This window comes from Bos grunniens, chromosome 9 (assembly GCF_055505025.1).
Source record: "Bos grunniens cultivar Pamir isolate PY7600 chromosome 9, Bosgru_T2T1.0, whole genome shotgun sequence".
Classification (NCBI taxonomy): domain Eukaryota; kingdom Metazoa; phylum Chordata; class Mammalia; order Artiodactyla; family Bovidae; genus Bos; species Bos grunniens.
In genome coordinates, this window is record NC_141173.1 from 41,651,946 (window position 1) to 41,679,889 (window position 27,944).

Below are 27,944 nucleotides of genomic sequence, written 5' to 3' on the forward strand. Positions count from 1 at the left end.
ATCTTTCCTTTTCTCCTTTGCTTTTTGCTTCTCTTCTTTTCACAGATATTTGTAAGGCCTCCCCAGACAGCCATTTTGCTTTTTTGTATTTCTCTGCCATGGGGATGGTCTTGATCCCTGTCTCCTGTACAATGTCATGAACCTCCATCCATAGTTCATCAGGCACTCTGTCTATCAGATCTGGTCCTTTAAATGTATTTCTCACTTCCAGTGTATAATCATAAACGATTTGATTTAGGTCACCTGAATGGTCTAGTGGTTTTCCCTACTTTCTTCAATTTAAGTCTGAATTTGGCAATAAGGAGCTCATGATCTGGGCCACAGTCAGCTCCCAGTCTTGTTTTTGCTGACTGTATAGAGCTTCTCCATCTTTGGCTGCAAAGAATATAATCAATCTGATTTCGGTGTTGACCGTCTGGTGATGTCCATGTGTAGTGCTCTCTCTACATGACTGCATTTCACACTCAGAACTACCTGGGAGGCATTTCCCATCATCTCTGTCTATAGCAGATGAGGAAACAGTGTTGGGAAAGGTAACCAACATCAAGATCAAAATAAAAATCATCTGACTTTGGAGTTTACCTTTAACCACTGTTCTGCATTGCTGAATCTGTTGTCAGAAGTATAGAAGATATCCCAGAGCTGAATTCAAAGGGGTGGGTTATGGTCATAAAAAATATTAAATACTGACTGACATGGTGTCAATATAAAATATTGACCTGGGAGATCAGAAGCAAAGGGCAAGAGTAGTGACAAGTGTTGGAGAAAGAAAGCAAGGGAGTGTCACTGGTATTTACATAAGTCAGCAGACAGGGGAATCACCTGGGCAGGTTCACCAAGCAAAGCAAACTCTGGCACAGGAAGGAATTGGTGCTAGAGGACATGCATCTTCTCCAAACCCAGATTTAGCCTGTGGCTACTGCAGCAGGCTTCTGAGAACAGCCTTGGGCTGTGTGGTGAATGCGGCGGGAGTGGCAGGAAGGAAGTATATATCTGGCAGAGTAGGTTGAAGATTTAAGGTTTATCAGTTAACTTTTGAACCAGCTTTATGAGTAGTATAATTTAAACTCTATATGCCCCTTTCCTGCATAAATTCTCTTCACATGCTTGCTGTTGCATCAGATTTCTTTAAATAGCACAGATACTTTTATGATAAAGCACTCGTACTGAGTTTAAATGGGCCAGTTCTTCAGCATTTATTTATTGCACATTATTCGAGGAGGCCGTCTAAAGGGCTGAAAGAAGGAAAGGGGCTGAGGGGAGAGCACAGACCTCGGAGACCTCTAGTTTCACTACAGAAAGCCTTGCTTCTGTTGTAGCTGTGCAGAGAGGAGTTTTATAGTAGGATCACTGCCTAAGCCAAAATATGCATATAATGCATATAATGTGAAACAGGTTCTATAAATACCATTTAAAAATCTTCATATTGCAAAGGAACTTCTGTTCTAAAACACCAGATAAATGAGTTATCACTACAGAGTTCCAAAGAATAAAAATTTGAACATTAATTCTTTTTGGAGCATCTATTTTCATTCTTGTGTTAAAAAGACCTCACTGTTCCTGTGTCATCCTCAGCTAAATCTTTCCATTTTTTATCTGAAAAGTAAGATCAACCATGGAATAACTTGTGAAATAAGTCGAACCTATATGCACACACTTAATTTAAATTCTGGCCACAATTATAATTTAATACTTCATCATTTCAAAGGCTTTACATTAAATTTAGCCTACTTGGGAGTTATGAGGGGAAAAAAAAGGGATCAGGAATGTTAAAGTACTTACAAAATACAAGTGAAATCATTATAGAAGTATTTTCATGGTATAGACACTGAACAATTAGATCACTTGCTCTAGTTATTGTTATAAATGGAATCATAATTTAAAGCATTTTCCCCTGCCATTATCTCTTTTTTAGTTTCAGAATTTTAATGTTTATTTACTGCTATTTCTCAGATATAGTTGCTGGGAAAGGAGATAATGGAGAGTCAATTTATGGACCAACATTTGAAGGTATGTGTCTCTAAATTTTGTCAGTCATATTTTAATTGATTATTCAAATTTAACAGGACTGGACAATTTCACGATCTGAAAAAAGAGAGCGTTTGGAGTGATACACTACAAGGACACATGCCAGAAGTGGGAGTTAGAAATGGGGTGAGTGGGGAGGCCCCCCAGTCCAGTTCAGAACAGCTTTGTACTTTCTTTCACTTGCCTTGTTGTATTATTTCTTTAGAATAAGTTTCTAAAATTAGGATTGTAAGGATAGAAGGGAATTTATATTTTTAAGGCTTGTACTTTGCTATGCTCATACTTAGAATTGGTACCTGATAACCATCCTACTAAGATTGCCATTGGGGATCCTGGGAAGATGGTAGTGGTAGTGGCATAGTTTTTTAATTTTTTGAAATCCCAACCTAAAAATAGACAAAAAACTAGATGGGAAAACTAAAGACCCATGGATAACACAACAAAACTACATGCAAGGTATCTACACGAATTTCAAATATAAACAGGTGAGGTCAAACTACCAACAGTCACACAATCCGCATGGTATTAGCATGGATGTGAGTGAAAGCAGGACATTTTTGTCAGAGCTGAGGATATAAAACCCCACAATATGCAAGAGCAGGGTAGTGCATGGGACCCCTCATAAGGCTTAAGGCCAGAGCAGTCAAACTTTTGTGAACTCTCAAAACTGATCTGAAAGCCCTCTGTTCCAGGACAGGCCCACACTGAGAAGAAGTGCTGGGAATGGAATCAAAATTAAGCAGGTATTGGGGTAACAGTGATGAAGAGGGAAAGGGAACAGAGCTAGGAATCCCAGAAACCAAGCTGCCACACAGATGACCAACACACGAAAACAGCACTAGAGGGAGTTTGTGAAGTCAGGAAACTACCTTCCTTCTAAAGCCACACCTCCTTCTAAACACTGAGGGAGACTAATTCTACATAAAAATAAAGTTGCATTAGAAAGCAGCAGAAATTTTCTTGGAAAAAAAAAAAGATGCATAGTCATATAACTACGGATAATGAAAGCACCATAGAAATAAAGCTCACAGGTCAAACTGATTTCAAAATAAGCTATAAAAGACATAAAGAAAATGATACGACAGGAAAGAACTCGTAAATCAGAATTAGAAAACCTCAGATACGAGGCTGTTTACAGAACTGAATAAAAGAATTAACAATAAAAGAAAATTCCAGAAATGAACAAATTATAAGGAACACAAGGTCAAATAAAAACAACTGATATGTGTATTAAAAGAAGCAAAAGGCAGAAGGAGAAAAACATTTTTTAAACCAAAACGAGATGAATACAGATGAAAAGGATTTACAACAAAGTGATACAGAACGAAGATCCAGCATACAGATGATAAGTATCCTTAAGGAATTAAACCAATAGAAGGGAATGGAACAGATACTAAAAATCATAATTTTAAGAAGCTTTCATGAAATAAAAAAGGATCTGATAGTCTGTATTTTGTTTGGGTGGTGGTGACACAACTACACCCAACTGTCAAAATGCATCAAACCGAACATCTAAAATATATGCATTTTACTGCATATTCATACCTCAAGTAAAAATATCTTTTTAAAAACCTGAAACTACTTACGGAAAGAACAGACAGCTACCTGACAATACTGAACCAGAACAACCAACACCAGGCATATTTTACTAATATTATTAGATATTAAAGAAAAAGAAAAAAGAATCTTTGGGCAGTTAGACAAAAACAGTAAGTGATTCATAAGGGAAAGAAAAGTACATTATCATCATATTCTTATGCCAGAAGAAAACTGAGTAATATATTTATGATGCTCAATTAAAATGAAATGTGACCTGGGGACTTTATATCCAGTCAAACTGAATGTGAATTTTAAAGGGCACACAGAGTTATCAGTATGTAAAACTTCAGGGAATAGTGTTGTCATGGGTCATTCCTGAGGAATCAATGACTGCAGAATGAGTTTCATTCAGCCAGATTACAAGAGGGATCCTGACAGAAGAATTGGTGGTGAGCATTAATCACATAATTACTTATAAAACTAAAATTTAATGAGGAATAAAAGGGTGAGAGTATGATATATAATGACTATATGCTTAGTCTAACAATTTTTTAAAAATGAAAGAAATGGGGAGAATATACACAAAATTTTAAACTACTTTCAGTTAAATTTTACTGGTGATAGTTGTATTATACTGAGATTGTGGTATATACAATGTAGGAAAAAACAAGTAAGTATGAGATATTCTAATTCTATAATTTCCTGTCCTTCAGAGTTAGAATCTTCATTGTGGAAGAAAGGAAATACAGATGAAATATAATAGAGGTTAACAAGTAAAATATTCCGTAGTCCTGAATATGAATTGGAAATATCCTGTTAAACTCAAGAAGTATTGTATCTATATCTTAGTTCTGGCCATGGAATTTATCTACAGTGACCAGCCCCGTAGTGATACATTCTCCTGGATTTTAGATTGTTGTTTTAAAATGTCATTTCATGCTTAAATAAACCAGGGTCTCTGGAAAACATGGCAGATTCCAGTTTTGAGACAGGAAATTTCAAAATGAGCGTGGAAGCTCATGTTCAGTCATGCTGTCATGACTTAGCCAAGAGCACTATTAAAACTTTACTGGGGTCATGGCAAAGGGCTCAGGAGTCAATTTGAAGAGTCTCTCACTGGTCAAAGATGGAGTAATTTGAGTGGTAATTTCAGCTAACTGAAACCCAACAAAGATTTTAAATCCATGAGTTCATAATGATATTGTAAAATAAATCCTACTTGTTTACCTTCGGGGAAATGTTAGGAAATGAATTCATTGTCTTGAAAATGATAAATATAGGTAAAAATCAAGCATTTCTCTTGCCTCTCCTATAGGAACTATACTAAATCATAGATAAGGGGAAACATCTTGTTATAAAAGAATTCCAATTAACAGTGAAAAGGAAATTAGAATGTCACCACTTTGCTGCCCCCAGTGAAGCAATGGATGTGGGCATTTGCTGCATCAGAATCTACTGCCTTCACAAGAACAGGGACAGTCAGACAGTTGGGCCTTCTGCTGAGAGAACACACTACCAAAGGCATAGAACATGAGCCCGATGAAGCTTTTGGACCCAGCATCCAGTTTGTGAGAAATGCAACCAGTTCTGCTAGTAATATGTTCTTCAAAGATCTCTGTGCTTTGTCAAACCACACAGTAAAAACCACAGGGCTGACTGATGCCATAACTGAGGTAAAAAAAAAATTCCTTGGTGACATATTAAAAAATAAGTTCGCAATAAAAACAGTAACATAGTTTTGTATGTTTTATGTGGTCAAGAAACACATCAGTGTGATAATAAATAAGGCACTTTACCCTGAAAAGCCCCTGATGTCTGTGGAGGCGGTGTGGGAAGAGCTGCATCTTGTGAGTGATCTGGAGGTGGCGGCAGGAGCGTTCTCTGCAGTCGGAGGGAGGCTGTAACTCCAGATGTGGGTGGACGCGACTCACATGTGGTGACCAAGGTGGTTGGTCACGTCTGAGGTGTCTGTGCTCCTGGGCAGCAGGCTCAGTTCAGTGAAGGCCATTGTTACCTGGTGGTTCTCCCGGAGAGAACGGCACATTAAGCAGGGGTGAGCTTCATCATGCTCAAGTCATTCCCTCCCTCACGTATCAATCAAAGTGAAGCAATATGCATCTTCAACACAAGCATTCACACAGAACTGACAGGACAGGGAACAAGAGAAACCTGCTGAACTGCACCGTGTGTATGCAATTGGCAGATTCCAGCCTGGGAGAAATCCTAAAGGTGAACTAGCTCAGGTTCAGGAACAGATACAGTGCAAGGAAAAGAAAGGGACAGAGAGGAAACCTGTGGATAAAGAGAGATTTAAAAGGCATCACAAGTCTGGTAAAATGAGAGACATTGAACTATAGTGCCTAGGGAGGCATACTTGGATGGTAAAACTATGTGAGTTACATAAAACATTAAGTACATGCTTTTGGAGGGGGAGAGGGACTTGACAAGAGACTCTGGGGAAGGCTGGCAAAGTTCTTTTTCTTGGCCTGAATGGTGTTTAAAAGGGTATTTGCCTTATAATAACCTTAACAATAACTCTAACTATACATTAGTTTTACAAGGCTTTTTGTGTCTATATTTTAATAGAATGAAAAGTTTTTTTTTTAAATAATCATATTGAATCAATGGCCAAAGAGAACAGGAAAAGTAAGAGCTAGTTTTCCTTCTAAATTCATGCGGAGACAGCTTTATCAAATGAAATCATGCAAGTGACACCACTCATTTATTTGCTCATATAACTTTAAATTCTTAGGTGCCAACATGGTGCTTAGGACCTTAGGAAACATAGATGTTATGACAAAGTTTCCACCCTTAAGGATTTCAGATGTTTAAACAGACAGATGTTTAAACAGATAAAAGTACTGGAGTGGTGCCCAATGCCTTTACAGAGGAAGAAGCCAGAGAATCAGGAAACAACTGCCTGGGAGAGCTGAGGGTGCTGACCAGAGAAGCTCTGAGCTAGGGCTTAAAATAAGACATTGCAGACGAGGAAAGGGCATTTGGGCAGCTTTCCTGAAATCCTTAATCTCCATCAGGGTCCACCAAACTTCTCCACCCCACAGCCATTATCAGATCACCCAAACTCTTTCTGCTTGGAAGTGCAGTCCCAGGCAGAGCCTGGGTCTTCTGTCTGGGAGATCGATCTCTTGGCTCATCTGCTCACTTGTCCCTCTGGACATCCCCATGCCTCCATCCATTCCCCTTTCGCCCGCATTAGATAGTGTGGGGATTTCCTCTCCAGCTGGAGGCCTGGCTCCTCTGGTGCCCAGGGAGCCTGGTGGGCTTAGGGAAGCTTTCATTCCTGTTTGTCTGGCAGTGCAGAATCGGGAATTCAGTACACTGTCAAGTGAAGAGATGCTCCCAAAGGAAAGATAAATGGATGAAAGACAGAATGTGGGGCCAGTATTCAAAACAGCTACAGCACGGGTTCCCTCTTCATGCAGACTCACCCTCCCCCAGCCCCATGGAATGTTAGTTAATACATCGACAGCCAGACCTTCTTCTACGTTCTCTCACTGGACCGTTACTTCCATGAGATGCACAGTTAAAACCCAGGGCTTCTTAAAAAGTTATAACCACAAAAATCACTTTTGTTAAGCTTAACACAGTGAATTTAAAAGAATGAAATAAATTTTATATAATTGTTGTTTTATAAATTGGTTAGTCTTTAACTTGAGGAAAGTCTGTTTTGCTTTATTTTGAATAATTTTTTATTTTTGGCTGTGCTGGGTCTTTGTTGCTGCGTGGGTTTTTCTGTAGTTGCGGCATGAAGGCTTCTCCTTGTGGTGGCTTCTCTGGTTGCAGAGCACAGGCTCTAGAGCATGTGGGCTTCAGTAGGTTGTGGGGCTTAGGCTCAGTAGTCGTGGTTCCTGGGCTCCAGAGCACAGGCTCGGTAGTTGTGGCACGTGGGCTTATTTGTTCCACAGCATGTGGGATCTTCCCAGACCAGGGACTGAAGCCGCGTCTCCTGCATTGGCAGGCAGATTGTTGCAGAGCGGGGGCTCTAAGCATGCAGGCTTCAGCAGTTGCTGCGTGCAGGCTCGGGAGTTGTAGTTCATGGGCTCCAGAGCACAGGCTCAGTAGTTGTGGTGCACGGGCCTAGCTTCCCCGCAGCTTGTGGGATCTTCCCGGACCAGGGATTAAAGCCACGTCTCCTGCATTAGCAGGCAGATTCTTAACCACTGAGCCACCAGGGAAGCCTTGTTTTGCTTTATTTTGAATCACAACTTTTTTTTGTCTTCCCAGATCCTGTTGTGAATGTTAGAAGCTAAATATCAACTCTTCCCCTGCTTTATATTCCTTGTATAATATCCCTAATCCTTCCCACTCTCAAAGGATTGGTGACTCCATGGCTTGGGCTGACTAGAGAAAAGGCTATTTATGTGAACAGCAGAAGAAAAGAAAGGATATATGTATTTTTAAATAATTTTATTCATTTTGGCTGTGCTGGGTCCTTGATGCTTTGCAAGGGCTTTCTCTAGCTGTGGTGGACAGGGGCTACTCTTCATTACGGTGAGCAGGCTTCTCACTGCAGTGGCTTCTCTTGTTGCAGAGCATGGGCTCTAAGCATGCAGGCTTCAGCAGTTGCTGCGTGCGGTTCGGGAGTTTAGTTCATGGGCTCCAGAGCACAGGCTCAGTAGCTGTGGTGCACGGGCATAGCTTCTCCGCAGCATGTGGAATCTTCCAGGACCAGGGACTGAATCTGTGACCCCTGCATTGGCAGGTGGACTCTTAACCACTGCACCACTAGGGAAGTCAGTAATGTATTTAAATACTGGATTATCCTTATTACTTTAAGTAGACCAGTTTCTTAATATTAGCATGTGCTCTAATTAACAAACAGATACAGCACTTAAAATCCATTTGTCTAATTCCTAGATCACCTTTAAATGTAAGTAGACATTAACAACTGGACAAGGAAATGGCAACCCACTCCAGTGTCTTGCCTGGAGAATCCCAGGGACAGAGGAGCCTGGTGGGCTGCCATCTATGGGGTCGCACAGAGTTGGACACGACTGACGCGACTTAGCAGCAGCAGCAGCAGCAGACATTAACAAAAAGCAGAGCGCCTGATGCACTGTTAATATTCAATAATGCAACTTAAAGTTGTACAAAAGTATTTTTTGGTAGAATTAAGAACTGAAGATAATATGGCTGGGTAGCCACTTAAGGGCTACTTTTTTTTAATTCTGAGATTTATAATATATATATAAATTTCATATGTACAGTTTAAAACTAATTATAAAGCAACCCTTTATATTACTATCCTTGTCAAGAAAGAACCACCAGCATGCCAGAAGCACCTCATCTGCCCATCCTCAATAATAACTCCGTCTCCCTCTTAGAGGTAGCCTCTAACCTAACTTTTCCCTTTCTTTTCTTGTTAGTTTTACCACTCATGCATGCGTGCATGCTAAGTCGCTTAAGTCGTGTCCAACTCTTTGCAACCCCATGGACTGTAGCCTGCCAGGCTCCTTGGTCCATGGGATTCTCCAATCACTCATGCATAAATTCCTAAATTAAAAAAATTAAGTTTTTCCTATTTTTGGTTTTATATAAAGTGGACTTGGGCTTCCCTTGTGGCTCAGACAGCAAAGAATTGGGCTGCAATGCAGGAGACCCAGGTTCAATCCCTGGGTGCGGGGTCAGGGGCGCAAAGGGGTAAGATCCCCTAGAGAAGGGAATGGCTACACACTCCAGGATCCTTGCCTGGAGAATTCCATGGACAGAGGAGCCCAAGAGCTACAGTCCATGGGGTCACAAAGAGTTAGACATGACTGAGCAACTAACACTTCACTTCAACCCTGAATATTCACTGGAGGACTGATGCTGAAGATGAAGCTCTAATACTTTGGCCACCTGATGTGAAGAGCCGACTCACTGGAAAGGACTCTGATGCTGGGAAAAATTGAGGGCAGGAGTAGAAGGGGGCGACAGAGGAAGAGATGGTTGGATGGCATCACTGATCCAGTGGATATGAGTTTGGGCAAACTCCAGGAAACAGAGCAGCACAGGGAAGCCTGGCGTGCTGCAGTCCATGGGGCTGCAGAGTCTGCAGCAACTGAGCAACAGTAATGAGTGGACTTGTATGGCAGGTGCTCTGTGTCCTTTCCTTTGTTCATCACTGCCTATCAACTTTGTCCATGTTGTCACAGCGGGAATTCTCTTCATTTTCCTGGTTTAATACTATGAAAATTCTTAAAGATTTTATCCATTCATGTATTGATGAACACTTGGCTTTTTATTCCTAATGTCATGCACAGAGTCAACATGTTTTAAAATAAATATTTCAGTGCCAAAGAATGTTGTGCCCATGTTCTCTTCTAGGAGTTTTATGGTTTCAGATTTTACATTGAAGTCTTTAATCCATTTTGAGTTTATTTTTGTATATAGTTTGAGGGCATGACGGTGTATTCTAATCTTGTTTTACAAGTAGCTGTCCAGTTTTCCCAGCACCACTTATTGAAGAGATTTTCTTCTCTCCATTGTATATTCTTGCCTTCTTTGTCATAGATTAATTGACCATGGATTTATTGCTGGGTCTTTATTCTGCTCCATTGATCTGTGTGTCTGTTTTTGCACTTGTACCATGGCTGTTTTGATAACTGTAGTTTTAAAGTATAGTTTGAAGTTTGAGGGGGTGATACCTCCAGCTTTATTCTTTTTTTCCCAAGGTTGCTTTGGCAATTTGGGATATTTTGTGGTTCTGTAAAATTTTTCTTGTTCCACAGAATTTTTTCTAGTTCTGTGAAAAATGTCATAGGTATTTTGATAGGGAATGCATTAAATCTTTAGGTTGCTTTGCATCTTTGTATCTGTTTCTTAAGGCAAAAGAAATAAAAGTGAAAATAAATAGCCTAATTAAACTTTAAAGTTTTGCACAGCAGTGTAAACCATCTACAAAAATAAAGACAACCTACTGAATAGAATAAAATATTTGCAAACGATATGACTGATAAGGGTTTAATATCCAGAACATATAAACAGTTCATACAATTCAATTTCAAAAAACCCCAAACAACCCTATCAAATGGGCAGAAGACCTTCATAGACATTTTTCCAAAGAAGATATACAGATGGCCAACAGGCACAGGAAAAGATGCTCTGTATCACTAATCACTGGGGCTTCCCTGGTGGCTCAGAAGGCAAAGAATTTGCCTGCAATGAGGGGAGCGAGTTCGATCCCTGGGTCAGGAAGATCCCCTGGAGAAGTGAATGGCTACCCACTCCTGTATTCTTGCCTAGAGAATTCCATGGACAGAGGAGCCTGGTGGGCTATAGTCCATGGGGTAGAGAAATATAAATCAAAATGACTGATTCATTGAGATATCACTTCACATCAGTCAGAATGACCATCATCAAAAAATCTGCAAATAACAAATGTTAGAGAGGGTGTGGAGAAAAAAGAACACTTACATATAGTTGATGGGAATGTAGTTGGTATAGACACTATGGAGAACAGTATGGAGGTTCCTTAAAAAACTAAAAATAGAACTACAACATGATCCAGCAATATCACTCCTTGGTATATATCCAGAAAAAAAAAACAAAAACACTAATTCAGAAAGATACATGTACCCCAGTGTTCAAAGGAGCACTATTTATAATAGCCAAGATATGGAAGCAACCTAAGTGTCCATCAACAGACACACACACACATAAAGAAATATAGTGTATATATATGTGTATGTGTTTTTGTAGTGTTTATGTATGTGTAATCTTCCATTTTGAATATCGTAACCATGAAAGTAACCACCATGTATATGGCTTGTTTCGTTGACTTAGCTTTGAAATGTAAAATAAGAATAGTCAGCAATTGCAGTTTAGAAAATCTTGACAGTTAATATTCGTCTCTCAATACACATGCAGTCATAAAGAAGAATGAAATACTGTCATTTGCAGCAGTGCGGATGGACCTAAGAGTATTATACTTAGTGAAGTAAGTCAGAGAAAGACAAATACTGTATGTTACCATTTATACATCAATCTAAAAAGTAATATAAACAAGGGTATTTAGCAATACAGAGACAGACTCATGGATACAGAAACCAAACCAGTGGCTACCAGAGAGGAGAGGGAAGCAGGGAGGGACAAGGTCGGGTATAGGATTAAGAGATACATACCACTATGTATAAAATAGACAACAAGGACATATTACATAGCACAGGGTATTATATCCATTTTCTTGTAATAACTTCTAATGGAATATAATCTGTAAGAATACTCAATCACTATGCTGCACACCTGAAACTAATACACTTTAAATCAACTATAATTTATTTAAAAATATAAAAAATAATTCATTGAAGCAGCAGTTTAAAAATGCTAGGTAGCACACCTACTTTTATATAGCAATAATTAGTGAACATCTATTATTATTTAAAGATGCTGGTAAAATTAGAGCAGTAGGTTTAAAAAACTGATGTTGCAGGATTCAAGTCCAACTTCTACTTGACATTACTGTCTTCAGAAAATTATATGCAAACGCCCCTAAACTGTCTGATTATTTCTTACCAGAGAGAATGCAAGGCAATTTCCCTAAACCTGGTAAAGTAGTAGTTGCTTTCATTATATAAACATCAGAATGAGTTTTATATTAAATTCAGAAACTGATTTTCATCGGCAGTTGAATTCTGATTTCTAGTTCAAAGTTATACCTTTAATGCTTTAAAAGTTCTCCCATAATCACAGAATTTTTGGTAAAAATGTTACAACTCTATAAATTTTATTTCCAACTAATTCCAGATTTTAGGAAAAACTGATCATAACATCTAAAAGCAATGACAAAAATCATTTTGTTAAAACTCTGAATCTTTGCTTGGGCAGATTTCTTATGCCATGCCATTTTCTGTGAAATTAATGGGTTACTCTCTATTCCACCAAAATGAATATGGAGTATCAATGTCATTATAAAGATACATTTGCAAAATAATACTTTATTTGCATTTCATAAGATTTCAGGTCTTTATTCAGTGTGCAATTTAACAAGCTAAAAGTAACCACCATGGGTATGGCTTAATTGTTTCGTTGACTTAGCTTTGAAACTTAAAATAAGAATAGTCAGCAACTGCAGTTTAGGAAAATCTTGACAGTTAATATTCCTCTCTCAATTATCCCCAGAATTTGATATAGTTCCTGAATGAAAACTTTTACTTAATTTCTCTTCTATTACTTCCTTCTGTGTTTTTGAGTTTGGAGGCAAATCTTATTTCATGCTGGAAATGGTTCTTCCTGCAAATGGTGGTCTGATAATCACCGTATAATTCTTTTTACTTGTTAAATCTTCTGCTAAAAAAAAATCACTTTCCACAAAATCTTGGTCAATCCATGTAAGGTTTGAGATGAAAATTTACTTAAAGACTACTAACAATAAGCATAAATTATTTTCATCATCAATATTTAAGGTCACACATGTGCGTGCTAGGTGGCCCTGGGGATAAAAGGTATGATGAGATATCCCTGCCTTCACAAACAGGAAACAACCTGTGAACAATTACAGGGTATTTTAAAGACTACAATAGAGGCCTGTAGAAGATGCTGTGAAGGGAAGGCTCTGTCCATGAAAGGTATCTCCAAGGAGACATTTTTAATAATCACATTGGTAGTTTGCATATTACTGTCAAAACAATACAAGAATGTTTACTGACTTTAATTCCTAAAAAAAGTATGTACTTCCTTTTACATTTTTAATTTCAAGTTTTTGCTTTTACGTTATCAATTTTCTTACCACACTTGTTTTTAATGATGCTAATGATAAACTAAAGGTAAATGTTTAAATAGTTCTAATAAGACTTTCCAGCTTATCTTTTTTAACAGCCTAGTTGAGTGAAAGTTATATGAAACAAATAGAATATTTACAATTTGGAATATATTGATAAATATGATTGTGAATCCTTGTAACCAAGCATTCTGTTTGTGCTCTATGTGTTACAGTCAGCCAAGAAAATAAATATTTTAATAACCTACTATGTATTATCTTTTCTAGATGAAAACTTCTCAGTTCCTCATAATAAAAGGGGAGTTCTTGGAATGGTCAACAAAGGCCGTCACAGCAATGGGTCACAATTCTATATCACACTACAGGCTGCTCCGTATCTAGATAAAAAATATGTGGCTTTTGGGTATGTGCATTTTAAGTTTGTCTATGTAATATTTATATATGTTAAAATGTGGTTCAAAAATATTTGGGTGAGTATTTGTACATAGCCTACGAATAAACTAAAAACAATTAAAAAAACAAAAGTAATACAAATACTATAGACAAATATATTTAGAAATAAGTATTTCATAAGAAGCTTGCTTGGAGAAGGAAATGGCAACCCACTCCGGTATTCTTGCCTGGAAAATTCTGAGGACAGAGGAACTCGGCAGGCCACAGTCCATGGCGTCACAAAGAGACAGACATGACTGAGCGACTGAACATACAAGAAGCTTGCCAGCTATTAAAAACACAGAAACTATTCAGCCATTACAATGTTCTGTGCATCCATTCATCCATCATCCATCCTTCTGTGGATCTTTAGCCTCAAGGATATTGTCAATGAAAGTGAATAATACCATAGCTCTTAATAATGTATATATATATTTAGATGCAGAAGTGAGACAAAGCCATTTAAGTAACTATCCATGAACACTGAGAAGAGAAAGATGACAGTCATCCAAGTTACAAGTAACTTTCTGTTACGGAGCAATTTAAACCGTGGAATGTGCATGCATGCTTAGTCGCTCAGTCATGTCCATCCAACTCTGAGACCCCACGAACTGTACCAGCCAGTGTCCTCCATTCATGGGATTCTCCAGGCAAGAACAGTGGAGTGGGTAGCCATTCACTTCTCCAGGGGATATTCCTGACCCAGGGATTGAACCTGGGTCTCCTGCATTGCAGGTAGATTCTTTACCATCTGAACTACCAGGGAAGCCCTTAAAATATAGAAATGTCTCAGGTAATAATTATTAGAATATTATTAGCAAGATGCATATAGGCTGCTGCTGCTAAGTTGCTTCAGTCGTGTCCGACTCTGTGCGACCCCAGAGACGGCAGCCCATCAGGCTCCACCGTCCCTGGGATTCTCCAGGCAAGAAACTGGAGCGGGTCGCCATTTCCTTCTCCAATGCATGAAAGTGAAAAGTGAAAGTGAAGTCGCTCAGTCGTGTCCAACTCTTAGTGACCCCATGGACTGCAGCCTACCAGGCTCCTCCATCCACGGGGTTTTCCAGGCAAGAGTACTGGAGTGGGGTGCCATTGCCTTCTCTGATGCATATAGGTATGTGGACCTAAAGTGAATGGTGATGATACTATTCATCACTCCTGTGTTTCATATCTCTATTTGATTACTGAAATGAATATAAGTTGAAGCTTATACTTAGTCTTTCTTGAAATGATGTATAAAGTGTCAGAACACTTCTGAATATTTAGATTATTCCAGCTACTCCATAGGGATAATTACTGACCCTTCATTCCAAGGAAAACTTCCAGGCCAATTTTAAGCACAATTATTCCTTCAGGGTAATGTGGATGATATTTCCAGGTTGAAAAAGCATAAAGTGTATTTTAAGCCAAAGGAGATTTCTTTAAAGAGGTAATTTTAACAGCTACATAAGCTAAAATAATGCATTTTCCTCCATCTTCCCTGGACTTTTATAAACTATATTCTGATTTTGAAAATGCATTTTTCAATATTTTTTAAGTCCAAATAATTCTCACAATTTCTTAGATCTTTTAAATATCTTCCTGTCACCTTCTGGTAGTGTCACTGCCCTCAACCACATACTGAGATGATTCTTTATATCCTTCTGAAAAGAACCTTTCTCAAACACACACTGACCGTTCTGCAACACTTAATGCCTCTTTCACCATCTCCACCCCCAGATGCATACAGCCTGGAGTTCAGAGTGGCATTTTAGGTCCTGCACCCTCTGGCCCCCCACCTTTTTTCAGCCTTCACTGCGGCTGGCCTTCTGACCTATTTATTCAACTAGCATTTTATTAGGCTCCCACCAAATGCTGGTCCCTGTGCTCAGTCCTGAGGAAAGAGTGATGAGACACAATTCCTGCCTTCAGGGAGCCTATAATATGTTAGAAAACCCAACAACTGTGAGACAGTGAGCCGTGAGACAGCAAGCCCTATAAAAAGTGCACTGAGAATACAGGAGGGAGGGCAAGGCAATAAATACCCTCCAGCTCCTTAGTAAAAGCCAACGCAGATCCTTACAGGACGGTAGTGGAGTAGAGGAGTGCTTGGTCTCCTTTTGATGATTGCTTTTCCCATGTGATTCATCTTTGGGGGAACCTCTCCCACTGAATCATTATCACCAACAACTATTGGCCTCAGAGAGGCAGTTGCACCGTTTTATTGCTCTAGCCTAAGTATAATCTCATTTTTTCCCCCTTGAAGCCTCCAAATAACAGCTGAGTCTGGGCTGAACTATTTAAACAAGACCTTGCAGAAGGTTAAGGGAGAAGCAGAAAAGTAATACCATAGTAGGCAACTAGATAATCCGACAAAATAGAACCAACTCCGTCAGAGATATCCTCCTTCCCTACTGTGGGGCTGCCTCTAGTGGGAGATGCTTCTTCCCTGTCATCACAGAGCACCCCCAGCTTCATCTGAGCTTCCAGAAGCTCAGACATGGCTGGCAAAGTCCAGAGATATACAGAAATTTCCTCTCCTATTTGAGACAGACCCTCCATCCAAGCCCTCATCTCTGGTGCATTACCTTGCCTTGTCTTCAGAAGGATAACACTGGGAATGCCCTTTGGGGAGGCGGTGTCAACCCACAGCCGGTCTGGTTGATGCCCTTGCCCAGTGGTTTCATGGGGAAAGAATATCAAAATACAAGTCCATTCACACAAAGGTAGAAGGGATATTATGTCGGGAATAGTGCTAGGGAGGAATTAATTGCACTATAAGGGACCCCTGAAGTGGGGGGGAGTCACAGAAAGTTTCATGAGAAGGTGAAATGAGGACTGAAAGTCATAGAGAAGTTAGGCAGATAGAACACAGTGGAAATCAAAATGAGTAAAATCCATTTTGGAAGCAGTGAAGAGCCTTTGCAGAGGGACCTGAGAAGTAAGGGGAGTATCCTATCTACCAATCACTTAGTCTGGCTAGAGCTTAGTGCCCAGGGGAAACGGAGAGAGTGGTGGCTGGAGATGAGACGGCCAGGGCCCAACTCTCAAAGGGCTGAGGGTGCCATGCTGCTGAGCATGGACCCCCACCTGAAGGCCCTAGGAAGCCATGCAAGAATTTTAAATTAGGAGCAACATGATGAGGTTTTCGCTCTGAAAAATGTATCTTTTTAGCAGAAGTGAGGGATTAATTAGCAAAGGATGAAAATGAAGGGAGAAAGGCCAGTTAACTAGTGATGGTAACAACAGGCCATGAAGTTTTCATCTAAGGCAGTGGCAGTACATATGAGCAGGGGATAAAAGAATACAAATTCAAGAGATATTTGGAACTTAGATTCAACAAGACTTTATGACTATTTAGATGTTGGTGGTGAGGTTATGGGAAAATTCTAGAGCAATGATACCTAATAGAACTTTCCATAGAGATGGAAATATACTAGGATCAGTGCTGCCCAATATGATAGCCCCTGCCATAGAGAGCCACTGAGAAGTTGGAATGTGGCCAGTGCAACTGAGGAACTAAATTTAATTAAATGTAATCACCACCTGTGACTAGTGGCTACCATACTGGCAGTGAAGAGCTGGAGGAACTCCGAGAATTTTGGAACTGGTTGGATGGTTGGTGCCATTCACTTCAGCAGAGAATACAAAAAGGAAGATATGGGAGAGAAGACCATGAATTCAAGAGGGACAAGTTATGTTTCAAGTGAAGACAGCTCTATTACAGGCAGGTGGCAACTCCTCAATACCAGAAGTAAGGGATTCAAGCTGGACCAGGGCTGGAGGTGTACATTTGGAAGCTTTCAACATGGCGGCTGAGCTGCAGCCAGACCCAGAGTACCATCCCTCCCAGAACACGCTCTGGGCCTCTGCTTGTCTTGTCACTTTCTGCCTTCCTTCAGTCTGCCAAAATCCCATTCAGGGCTTAGGTCAGAAATCCCCACCAGCTACCAAAGTCAAGCTGCTTCCTTGTCCTCTTTGGCACAGTGTGAACAACTTGAAATAGGGACTGGGCCTCCCTTATCTTGTGCCCTAACACCTGGAGAGGTGTATATGGTAGGTGCTCATTCAGTGTCTATGAAACCAATCTGGAGAATAGGCTTCACATCCTCTTTGGACAAAGGTGAGTCTGTCCATTTCTTCCCTGCTCTCCATCCTGAGAATATACTTATTGTCCTGCTCTGTCATGTTTTCTAATTGGGATGGAAAAAATACAGCCCCCCCCCCCAAAAAAAAAAAAAGAAAAAAGAGAGAGATGACTAGCATATGGTCAGTGTCAGCACTGACCGTGTCCCCATAAAGGATCATGAAATGGAAATCACACCTTCCCCTCAACCACTGCTTCAACCCAAACCCTGGCAGGGGGCACAGTTCTATGATTAGGGCTGGCTCTCTGGCCCCTGCTGCCTTTTTTTTTAGTTGTGGAACCATCAGAAGTCTAGTTCCAATCAGGGAGTTCTGGCTTGTGGCCACTGAATGAGTACAGAGACTCAAATTAGCGTGGCTTTGGGCTGCCTTTAATTCATGTGTTCAGTGGATGCCGATGAGGTGCCTACTCTGTGCCAGGCACTGAGTAGCACTAAGCGACAGCATGATCTCTGCCTTCAGGGCAGAATCAGAAATTAACTCAGGAAGCATAGAAATAAGTGTCAAATTTATCCCTGATCACTCCTATAAAGAAGGGGAACTTGATATAAGTCGGGTGGGGAAGCAGGGTAGCGTCTAGGAAACATCCCCCAAGGAAGTGATGACTGAGTGAGATCTGAAGGAAGGCCAGGAGGTGACCAGGCAGGGGGAGTGGGAGGCAAGAGCAAAGCAGACAGCTGTGGCAGGAAGGGCACATGGGGTGGCTGAGGTGCTGCAAGCTGGTCCAGCTGGAGCCGAGAGCAAGGGAGCATGCTGCAGGGCGCCCTCAAGGGGAGCGGGGAGGTGGGTAATGGTAACGACCTTGGATCTTTATCCTAAGGATAATGGGAGATTATTGAAGTGGGGAGGTGAGACTATATTAGCATTTTTAAAAGATCACTCTGGCGGCAGTGAGGATAACAGACTGGAAGAGTCCCGGAGCAGGTGTGGAGGAGCGTGACAGAGTACACACATCTAGAGAAATTTAAGATATTTATGACTGAGGTTAATTTAATTTGTAGCCTTAGCTAAGCTAGACAGGACTCAATTTAAGAATGTAAGGTTTACGTGAAACTTGACAATTTTTTTTTCCATTTTTTTCTCCGATCTAGGCAATTGATTGAAGGAACAGATGTTCTTCATCATCTAGAATCAGTTCCAACAGAGAATGAAAGACCAATACAAAATTGTGTAATTACTGCCAGTGGACAGCTTTATGCCTAACTTTCACATCAGTATTTTCTGACAGTTTTATTATTATATATCTGATCAGCTGTTTCTAGATTTAATTAAATGGTGTTTGACAAAATTTAATTTGAAAGCTGTGGCAGACGCTGTAGGGTAGCTCTCCAACACCCAATCCCTCCCCATTTTCCTTTCTTATCTAAAGCAAAATACACAATTTTCCAACTTCCTTTGCATCAGGAGTAGCCATGGGTTACTGTATCGGCCAGTCAGACAGGAGCAGAATGCCAGTGGTCCTGCCCCTTCCCTTTTATCCAGTCTTGAATGCAGAGAGGCTGGAGCCATGAAGGAAAGGCCAAGAGAACAACAAAGATATCAGCTCCAGTTCTCAAGCTGTAAGGACCTACCTATGTCTCGACTTCTTACTATAGAGACAAATAGACTACTGTTTGTTGGTTGGTTGATTTTGTTACTTGTAGCCAAAACCATTCTTAACTTAGCAGCAGTACTTAATGGCCTTGAATCCTAAAACATTTGTAACTATAATAGAATTATGTTGCTGTTTATATTTCTTCCATAAGAAGCTTGGTAAATAGTCAAATAGGAGAGGCAATAGAAAAAAATTAATTGTAATATTTGTTTATACATAGCATTCAGAAAAGGGTATACACTTTGGATGTTTTTAATGAGTAGAAAGCTTGTCTCTGAGTCACACCAACCATGTGAAAACCAAGGGCTTGAGTTACAGTCCCCACAGTAGTGGATTCCTGAGATGCTATTGGGATCCAGTTTTATCAGCTGCTCCTTAAGCTAAGAGGTATCAACTAGGGAACTTTTTCAACGCAGGTGGCTGGAACGTATCCTTGAGCCACAGAGTCTCTAAACATGGGACACAGATTCTTGGCATTCACCCAGCTCTCTCCCCAGGTTCTTACTTAGTCACCTGAGCACTGGTCACTTGGGAATCACTGCAAGACACAGCAGCAAGTTTCGGCCCCCTTCTGTAGTTAGTGCACGCTTGTCTGCATTGGTGGTGGCCACTCTCAGTTTTCACCACCTCTGCTGCCACACTGCTGCTCTGCCCAGAGCCACCACACTTTTCTTGCGCTTAAATGAAGGTCTGTCTTCCAAGAGCGATCTCTCAATCTTCAGGAGACAGCCCTCTAGTTGACTTGGGTTTTGCCAAAGGGAGGCAAAGGATTAAAAAATTTTTTTAGTTTGAAATGGTTATAGATTCTCAGGAAACTGCAAAAATAGAGTGGTCCTGTGTACTGATCACCATTTCCCCAGAGGTCCTACCTTTATGAGTGAAAGATGCTCAGTTGTGTCCAACTTTTTGCAACCTCATGGACTGTAGCCCACCAGGCTCCTCTGTCCATGGGATTCTCCTGGCAAGAATACTGGAGTGGGTGCCATTTCCTCCTCCAGGGGATCTTCCTGACCCAGGGATTGAACCTGGGTCTCACGCATTGCAGGCAGATTCTCTACCATCTGAGCCACCAGGGAAGCCCATCTTATGTTAAAGTACAATATTAAAGCCAGGCAGTCGACAGTAGCAGCGTTGTCATTTTATCCTGTGCAGATCTGCGTGACTGGCACCACAGTCAAGACACAGAACTTTTTCAGCACCACAAAGACCTCCCTTGGCTAGCCCTCATAGTTACACCTACCTCTCTGGTTCCCGCCATCCGTAATTCCTGCCAACCAGTATCTATATATCTATCCATCTGCCCATCTATCTCCCTCCCTCTCTTCCTTCCTAATAACAGCTTCATTGCTACAGTGATATGGTTCCATCCTCAGGTCTGAGGTGGATGAGGAAGAAGCGTACTGCCTGTGTTACGCTATCAATGATCTGGGGGCTGCAGAGTATTACGAACATGTGTTCTGGAACCAGACAGCCAAAGTTAGAGTCCTGGCTCTGCCCTTCCCTCGCTGCATGAACGTAGGCAAGAACTTCGCTGTCTTTTTTGCCTCGTCTCAAAACAGTAGTACCTACCACACAGGGCAGCTCTCGGAGTTCAGGGAATCAATACTTTGTAGACAGGATCTAGAATACTAACTGTTATGCTCTAAATGCTCAATATATGTATGATTAATAAATTCCTGATGTATGACCTTCAGAGTGTTGTCAAGGAACTTGCATTTTTAAAAATTCCCGCAATGACTGATTAACAGCCAAATTTGGAAAACACTGAAGAGGAGCTATCTCCTTTTCCTCTACTCTGAGGACCTGCACCCTACCTAAGAATCCCAGCTCTTTGTATTTGGAGGGTTCCTCCGGTCACACTGATGACACCTCGAACAAAGGGGTGCTGAGCTTGCCACAGAGTCTCAGCAACTCCTGAAGCATGTGATAAATCAAACTGACGCTTTGCAAAAATCCTGGTTAAAACACATTACAAGCATTAGTCATGTAATAAGCAGCAGCAGAACAATTCTTACTGACAGTGAGAATTAAGCATTCATCTAATATTGTTAAAGAACTGGGGTATCGGCATGGACACAAGAAACTCTTTATTTTTAGTTTAGCTGCATTGTAAAGGTAGAACTCCACTGACCACCTAAAGGAGCAAGTTCACGGTCCCTTTGTCTGCTTTCCCGTCCCACTTTCAGGGTGTATAGAAACTTTAACCACAAATCTACATATGCAGTGGTTCTTATCATCATCATTTAAAGGCACACACACTGATACTTCTGTATTAGAATATATTCTATCTTAGAATGATTTATATATTTAACTGTAACATTTGGAGAAACCATTAAAAGGGACACAAGCTTATCCAACTAAATCCAAATATAAGACTTTGATTTAACCAAACTGAAAGATTTTGATTTGATTAAATAGAAGGAATTCTAAATTTTTCCAAGTCCACAAATACAAGAGTAAGGGCATTCTGATGATTTATACAAAATGCTAGTTATGCAACCTTGTACTAATAGCTGATATGGCAAAGGCAAGCACATAACGCTGTATCTTACAGCCAGCCATGCTGATAAGCAGAGTGTGGTATCTGTTCATTTTGGAGGAGATTTGAGATAAATGTTTAAAATTCTACCCAAAGAACATGTTTTCCCCAACTCCAAACAATGCCAGCTATTTGTTAATGAATGAAAGGCTGGCAACCTCAGGATTCCATACTCAAGAGTATTTACATTTTATACATATTTAAAATCAGGTGTGTTTGTTTTAGTCCCAGCTAGTTAGCAAAATGGTGGCCAAATCACTTAACTTTGCATTTTCTTCATTTGTTAAAAGAAGTAAAGAAGCTTGTCAGCTACCCCCTGGCTCTAATACTGTGGTGGTTCCCTGAGTAAATTTATATGATCAATAACAACATATAATTTACTTTTGGGCTTCAATTTCATTAGTAAAATCGGGGCACATCTCATAACGGCTTGAGGATTGAACTAATTTGTGAAGACACCTCTAATGATGCTTGACATTAAGCATAAATTCAACAAAAGTTGGTTTTCTTTCTGGAATGTCAACCCACAAAAACCAGAGAAACTGCCACTAACAGAACATTATTATCATTTCAAGAACAACAAATCCCTGTTACGCTCAGTGTTAGCTATTCTCACTAACATACTAATTTCCAGTTGACTGAATTAATTCAAAGGTATAATCCTCAAAATAAAAATTAATCTCTATCAACCTGTGATACTCTCTCCCTCATGGGAACTCACTTTTTAAACTACTATATTGCTCATACCCTTCCCAAAATGGAATCATGACTTAAACTAGCAAATCTAGTCAGTCCATATCTCCAGTAAGTTTTATACATCATACAAAATATTTGTAACAAACTCAGTAGTAACACAACATAAAGTCTGACACTTGAAAGCAGGCTTTGAAAATGTGATGAATCATACGTTCTTCAGTGTGCATCAAAATGCTTGAGCCTATTTAAGCCACAGGCTCTTGGACCTCACACCAGTTTCTGGTTCAGTGGATTTGGAGTGAGTTGGAGAATGTGCATTAACATGTTCCAGGTGATGCCGATCTGGAGACCACACATTAAGAACCACTGGGGACTTCCCTGGTGGTACAGTGGACAAGAATCTGCCTGCCAAAGCAGGGGACACGGGTTCAATCCCTGCTCCAGGAAGATTCCACATGGCACAGAGCAACTAAGCCCGCGCACCACAACTACTGAGCCAGCACACGTACAGCCCGTGCTCTGCACCAAGAGAAACCACTGAAACGAGAAGCCTGCACACCACAGTGAAGAGGAGCCCCTGCTTGCAACTGGAGAAAGCCCACTCGTAGCAACGAAGACCCGGTGCAACCAAAACTAAAAATTAAAAAAAAGAACCACTGGAATGTACTGAAGTCATAGATACATGAGACTTGGGGCATACAGGTATGCAGAACAAAGATAAAAGTTACTAAACACTGAAGTGTGACAACAGAAAAGAATGAGGAGAATTCCCTGCTAGTCCAGTGGTTAGGACTCCGGGCTTCTACTGCAGAGGGCCGGGGTTTGATTCCTGGTCAGGGAACTAGGATCCTGCAAGTGGCATGGCCAAAAAAACCCCAAAACAACACACAAACACACACACACACACACACACACACACACACAGAGAAAAGAATGAAAAATGGTTAAGAAACTGATTTCATCAAGGCAGAAGGGAGGTAGGCAAACACTGGCCAATCACAAGGGACAGCAACTAGAGGCCTGATGCAGGGTCCCAGAGCTCTTGGCTGGGTTGGAGGTGAGCCCTCCACTGCTGGAGAGGCAACGGGGCCAAGTCTGGGGTTTCAGAGGAGGGGTGGGGGACCCTTAGGCTGCTCAGGGTGGTGCCCTTCACCATTCAGAACAGAATCACTTGAATATTTTTAAGAAGCAGAATATTCATCAGGGTGTGTTGCTAAGAAGCAGAATATTCATCAGGGTGTGTTGTGGCTGAAAAGCAGCACTCCAAAATAGGGTTAGTTCAGTTCAGTTGCTCAACTGTGTCTGACTCTGCGACCCCATGGACTGTAGCACGCCAGGCTTCCCTATCCATCACCATCTCCCGGAGCTTGCTCAAACTCATGTCCATCAAGGTGGTGATGCCATCCAACCATCTCATCCTCTGTCGTCCCCTTCTCCTCCTGCCTTCAATCATCCCCAGCATCAGGGTCTTTTCCAATGAGTCAGTTTTTTGAAAACAGGTGGCCAAAGTATTGGAGCTTCATCTTCAGTATCAGTCCTTCCAATGAATATTCAGGACTGATTTCCTTTACCACTCACTGGTTTGATTAGGAGGAGCACAAAGATGCCTGGGCACAGGAGAAGGTAGCAAGTAATGCTGAGTATCAGAAAGCTGCCTGGGTATAGTTCAGCTTGAACTTTGGGGTTGTTCCTAAGGAATGAGTTATTAACAAGACTTTCTCTGTTTCCTAAAGGACTAAGAGATATAATGGGGAAAGTTCTAGCCTGCCCAGGATTTAAAGCAGTATAGAAATAAAAAGAAATGCATCCCAAGTGCCAGTCTACAGGGAACCTAGGCTGGGCTCCAAGACTCCTGCACATCCAGGAGTTTTGTATTGTTTGTACCCCAACCTTACATACATTTGTAAAACAAGTAAAAACCCAAACAAAGAAACAAAAACTTCACAACATGTCCTGCTTGATGTAATTTTGTAGAGGATTCACCACTAAGTATTGCAGCCACTCGGGAGGGTAGAATAGTTCTCCATGGGTTAAAGTGTAAAGCGGTCTTCTTAGACTTTAGTAGGTGTATGTTTTGATCTGCATATGGAACAAAATGCAGACTGTGATTCAGGAGGTTTGAGGTGAGGCTTGACATTCTGCACTTATAACAAGTCTTCAAGGGCTATGAATGGTACAGGTTCATAAGCCACACTTTGAGAAGCAAGAGTAAAGCAGTGGTTTGCAACCTAAGATGCAGAATAAAAACATCTGCAGAGCTTTTAACACTCCTGATACCCAAACTTCATTCCGGACGAATTAAATCAGTACCCAGGCATCACTGCTTTTCAAAACTTGCTGGTGGTTCTTATGTGCAGCCGAAGTTGAGAACAACTGCTATAAAATGTAATGCTTCCCTATGAAACCCTGGAACAATTATCAAAGCAATATCCACAGTCAAAGTGGAGAGCATCTCTAGTATTTTATCACCAACCCTAATCACAGTGTTAACGTTAAGAATCTGAATATACAGTTTTAGCTCACTATTAATCTTTGCCTTATTACAATCCTTCTCTAACTTTGTTGAAAGTTAGTTAAGCTTTAAAACATGTTATATATGGCAAAACCAACACAATATTGTAAAGTTAAAAAATAAAATAAAAATGATAGGGATGGGATTCTAGATCATGCTTTGGCTCCCAAACCCATTTATTTCCATGTTACCGTTTTCCATTAAATAAACATGAATCAAGAGTTAAAAAAAAAAAAAAAACTATAAAAGCCAAAAGTATAATATAGCAAAGGGAAAGGAAAAAAAAATAAAACATGTTAAAACTGTATTATATGCATATAAATCAATGAAGTTGGAACACTCCCTCACATGATACACAAAAATAAACTCAAAATGACTTAATGACATGACACCGTAAGACTCCTAGTAGAGAACATAGGCAAAACATTTTCTGACATAAACCGGAGCAATGTTTTCTTAGGTCAGTCTCCCAAGGCAACAGAAATAAAAGCGAAAATAAACAAATGGGACCTAATCAAACATAAAAGCTTTCGCACAGCAAAGGGAGTCACAAACAAAACAAAAAGACAACCTATGAACTGGGAGAAAATATTTGCAAATGAAGCAACTAACAGGGGCTTAATTTCCAAAATATACGAACAGCTCACACAACTCAATAACAAAAAAAAATGAACAACTGCATAAAAAAATGGATAGAAGACCTAAATAGACATTTCCCCAAAGAAGACATACAGATGGACAACAGGCACCTGAAGAGATATTCAACAATGCTAACTATTAGAGAAACATAAAACTACAATGAGGTATCACCTCATACCAGTCAGGATGACCATTATTAAAGTCTACAAATAGCAAACGCTAGAAAGGGAAAAAAGGGAACTCTCCTACACTGTTGGTGGGAAAGTAAACTGATACAGCCTCTATGGAAATGGTATGGAGGCTCCTTAAAAAACTAAAAATTATAACCGTGAGATTCAGCAATCCTGCTGCTGCTGCTAAGTCGCTTCAGTCGTGTCCGACTCTGCGATCCCATAGACGGCAGACCACCAGGCTCCGCCTTCCCTGGGATTCTCCAGGCAAGAACACTGTGTATATAACTGCAGAGAACTGTAACTTGAAAAGATACATGCACCCCATTGTTCAGAGCAGCACTATTTACAACAGCCAGAACATGGAAGTAACCTAAATGTCTCCTGACAGAGGAGTGGATAAAGAAGATGTGGTACACAGATGTATTAATACAATGGAATATTACTCAGCCATAAAAGAATGAAGTAATGCCATTTGCAGCAACACGGATGAACCTAGAAATTATCACACTAAATGAAGTCAGGCAAAGACAAATATCATGTGAGATCACTTACATGTGGAGTCTAAAAAATTGTACAAATGACGTTATTTACAAAATGAACTCACAGACATAGAAAAGAAACTTATGGTTACCAAAAAGGAAGGGGTTTGGGAGGATAAACTGGGACTATGGGATTAACATATGCACATTGCTGCTGCTGCTGCTAAGTCGCTTCAGTCGTGTCCGACTCTGTGCGACTCCATAGACGCCAGCCCACCAGGCTCCCTCGTCCCTGGGATTCTCCAGGCAAGAACACTGGAGTGGGCTGCCATTTCCTTCTCCAATGCATGAAAGTGAAAAAATAAAGTGAAGTCGCTCAGTCGTGTCCGACTCCTAGCGACCCCAGGGACTGCAGCCCACCAGGCTCCTCCATCCATGGGATTTTCCAGGCAAGAGTACTGGAGTGGGGTGCCATTGCCTTCTCCACTGTATAGCACAGAGAACTATAAAGAATATCTTGTAACAAACTATAATGGAAAAGAATTAAAAACAGATATATACGTATATATGTATAACTGAATCACTTTGATCAGTGAAAAAGCACAACACAGTAAATCAACTAGATTTCAATTTTTAAAAATCCTGTATTTTAGATCCCAGTCCTTGATCTGAAAGGGTGAAAAAAACTTTTGAAGTTCTTGATCTAGCTCAACAGATGCCATGTAAAAAAAAATTAAAAAGAAAAAAAACTGGTGATGCTTTTCTAGTCTTAATTCAAGAAAGTGAAATGTCCCCCTAAAAACACTAACAAAAATTTGAGGACAAGAGGTAAACACCGAGATGGCAACTTGTAAAACAATGGCCTCCACAGTGAGGTAAACAAGACACTCCATCGAGCTATCCGAAGAAAAGAGAATTTATATTTTTAACCTTAAAAATAATAACGGTTGACTAGTAGCCTTCATTTGCTCTAGAGTCAGGTTATGCGCTAAATAAACACCGTGTGAGGGATATCCTGAGAGAAGATACCTTTTTTTGTTTGAAGACGGATGAGACCTCACTTACTTGGCTGTACTGACACTTCTTGCCATTGGTTGGATCAGTCAAAAACCGAGTTTTTTGTTTACATCCAAGCAAATCTCCAACTAGCGTAGTTGATGGAACAAATGTTCATAGTCATGAGGGTACTGATTGGATTTTAGGGTTGGGTTAGGAAAGACTTCAAGTTTAGATTTTTTTTTAAAGGTGCATATATACAGTCTTTTTCGGGGTTTGCATAGCAAAGCAGATCTCAAAAAAAGCAACTGATGTCCTATTATTTTAAAGGGTTAATGTTTGTAATTAAAATTAGATGATAAATACAAATAGTTGAAAATAAGAGTTAAATACAGCTTTTATGGCCGAACTTTAACCACTTGATATTAAGCATGGCTGCACTTGTAAATATTTTTGTGAGACTGGACATCAGAT

At 40.3% G+C, this 27,944-nt stretch overlaps 1 protein-coding gene across 18 annotated transcripts in view; it reads left to right on the forward strand.

Annotated features, from left to right (window-relative positions):
* PPIL6 (peptidylprolyl isomerase like 6) overlaps nucleotides 1–19,130 on the forward strand; it is a 36,090-nt gene extending 16,960 nt beyond the window's left edge. For 6 of the 18 annotated variants that reach the window (XR_015132939.1, XM_086317416.1, XM_086317426.1 and 3 more), the window contains 3 exons: nucleotides 1,954–2,010; nucleotides 13,553–13,688; nucleotides 18,934–19,130. Coding sequence is in view for 11 of the 18 variants with exons in the window: in XM_086317416.1 (XP_086173542.1) it covers nucleotides 1,954–2,010; nucleotides 13,553–13,688; nucleotides 18,934–19,045 (305 nt within the window). In the remaining 7 variants the exon portion in view is untranslated. Of the gene's footprint in view, nucleotides 1–1,953; nucleotides 2,155–4,882; nucleotides 5,303–7,812; nucleotides 9,871–13,552; nucleotides 13,689–18,933 lie in introns of those variants that run through there. The other 12 variants (XR_015132934.1, XR_015132936.1, XR_015132937.1 and 9 more) reach the window with 5 other exon arrangements.
* Nucleotides 19,131–27,944: the final 8,814 nt, after the last annotated feature.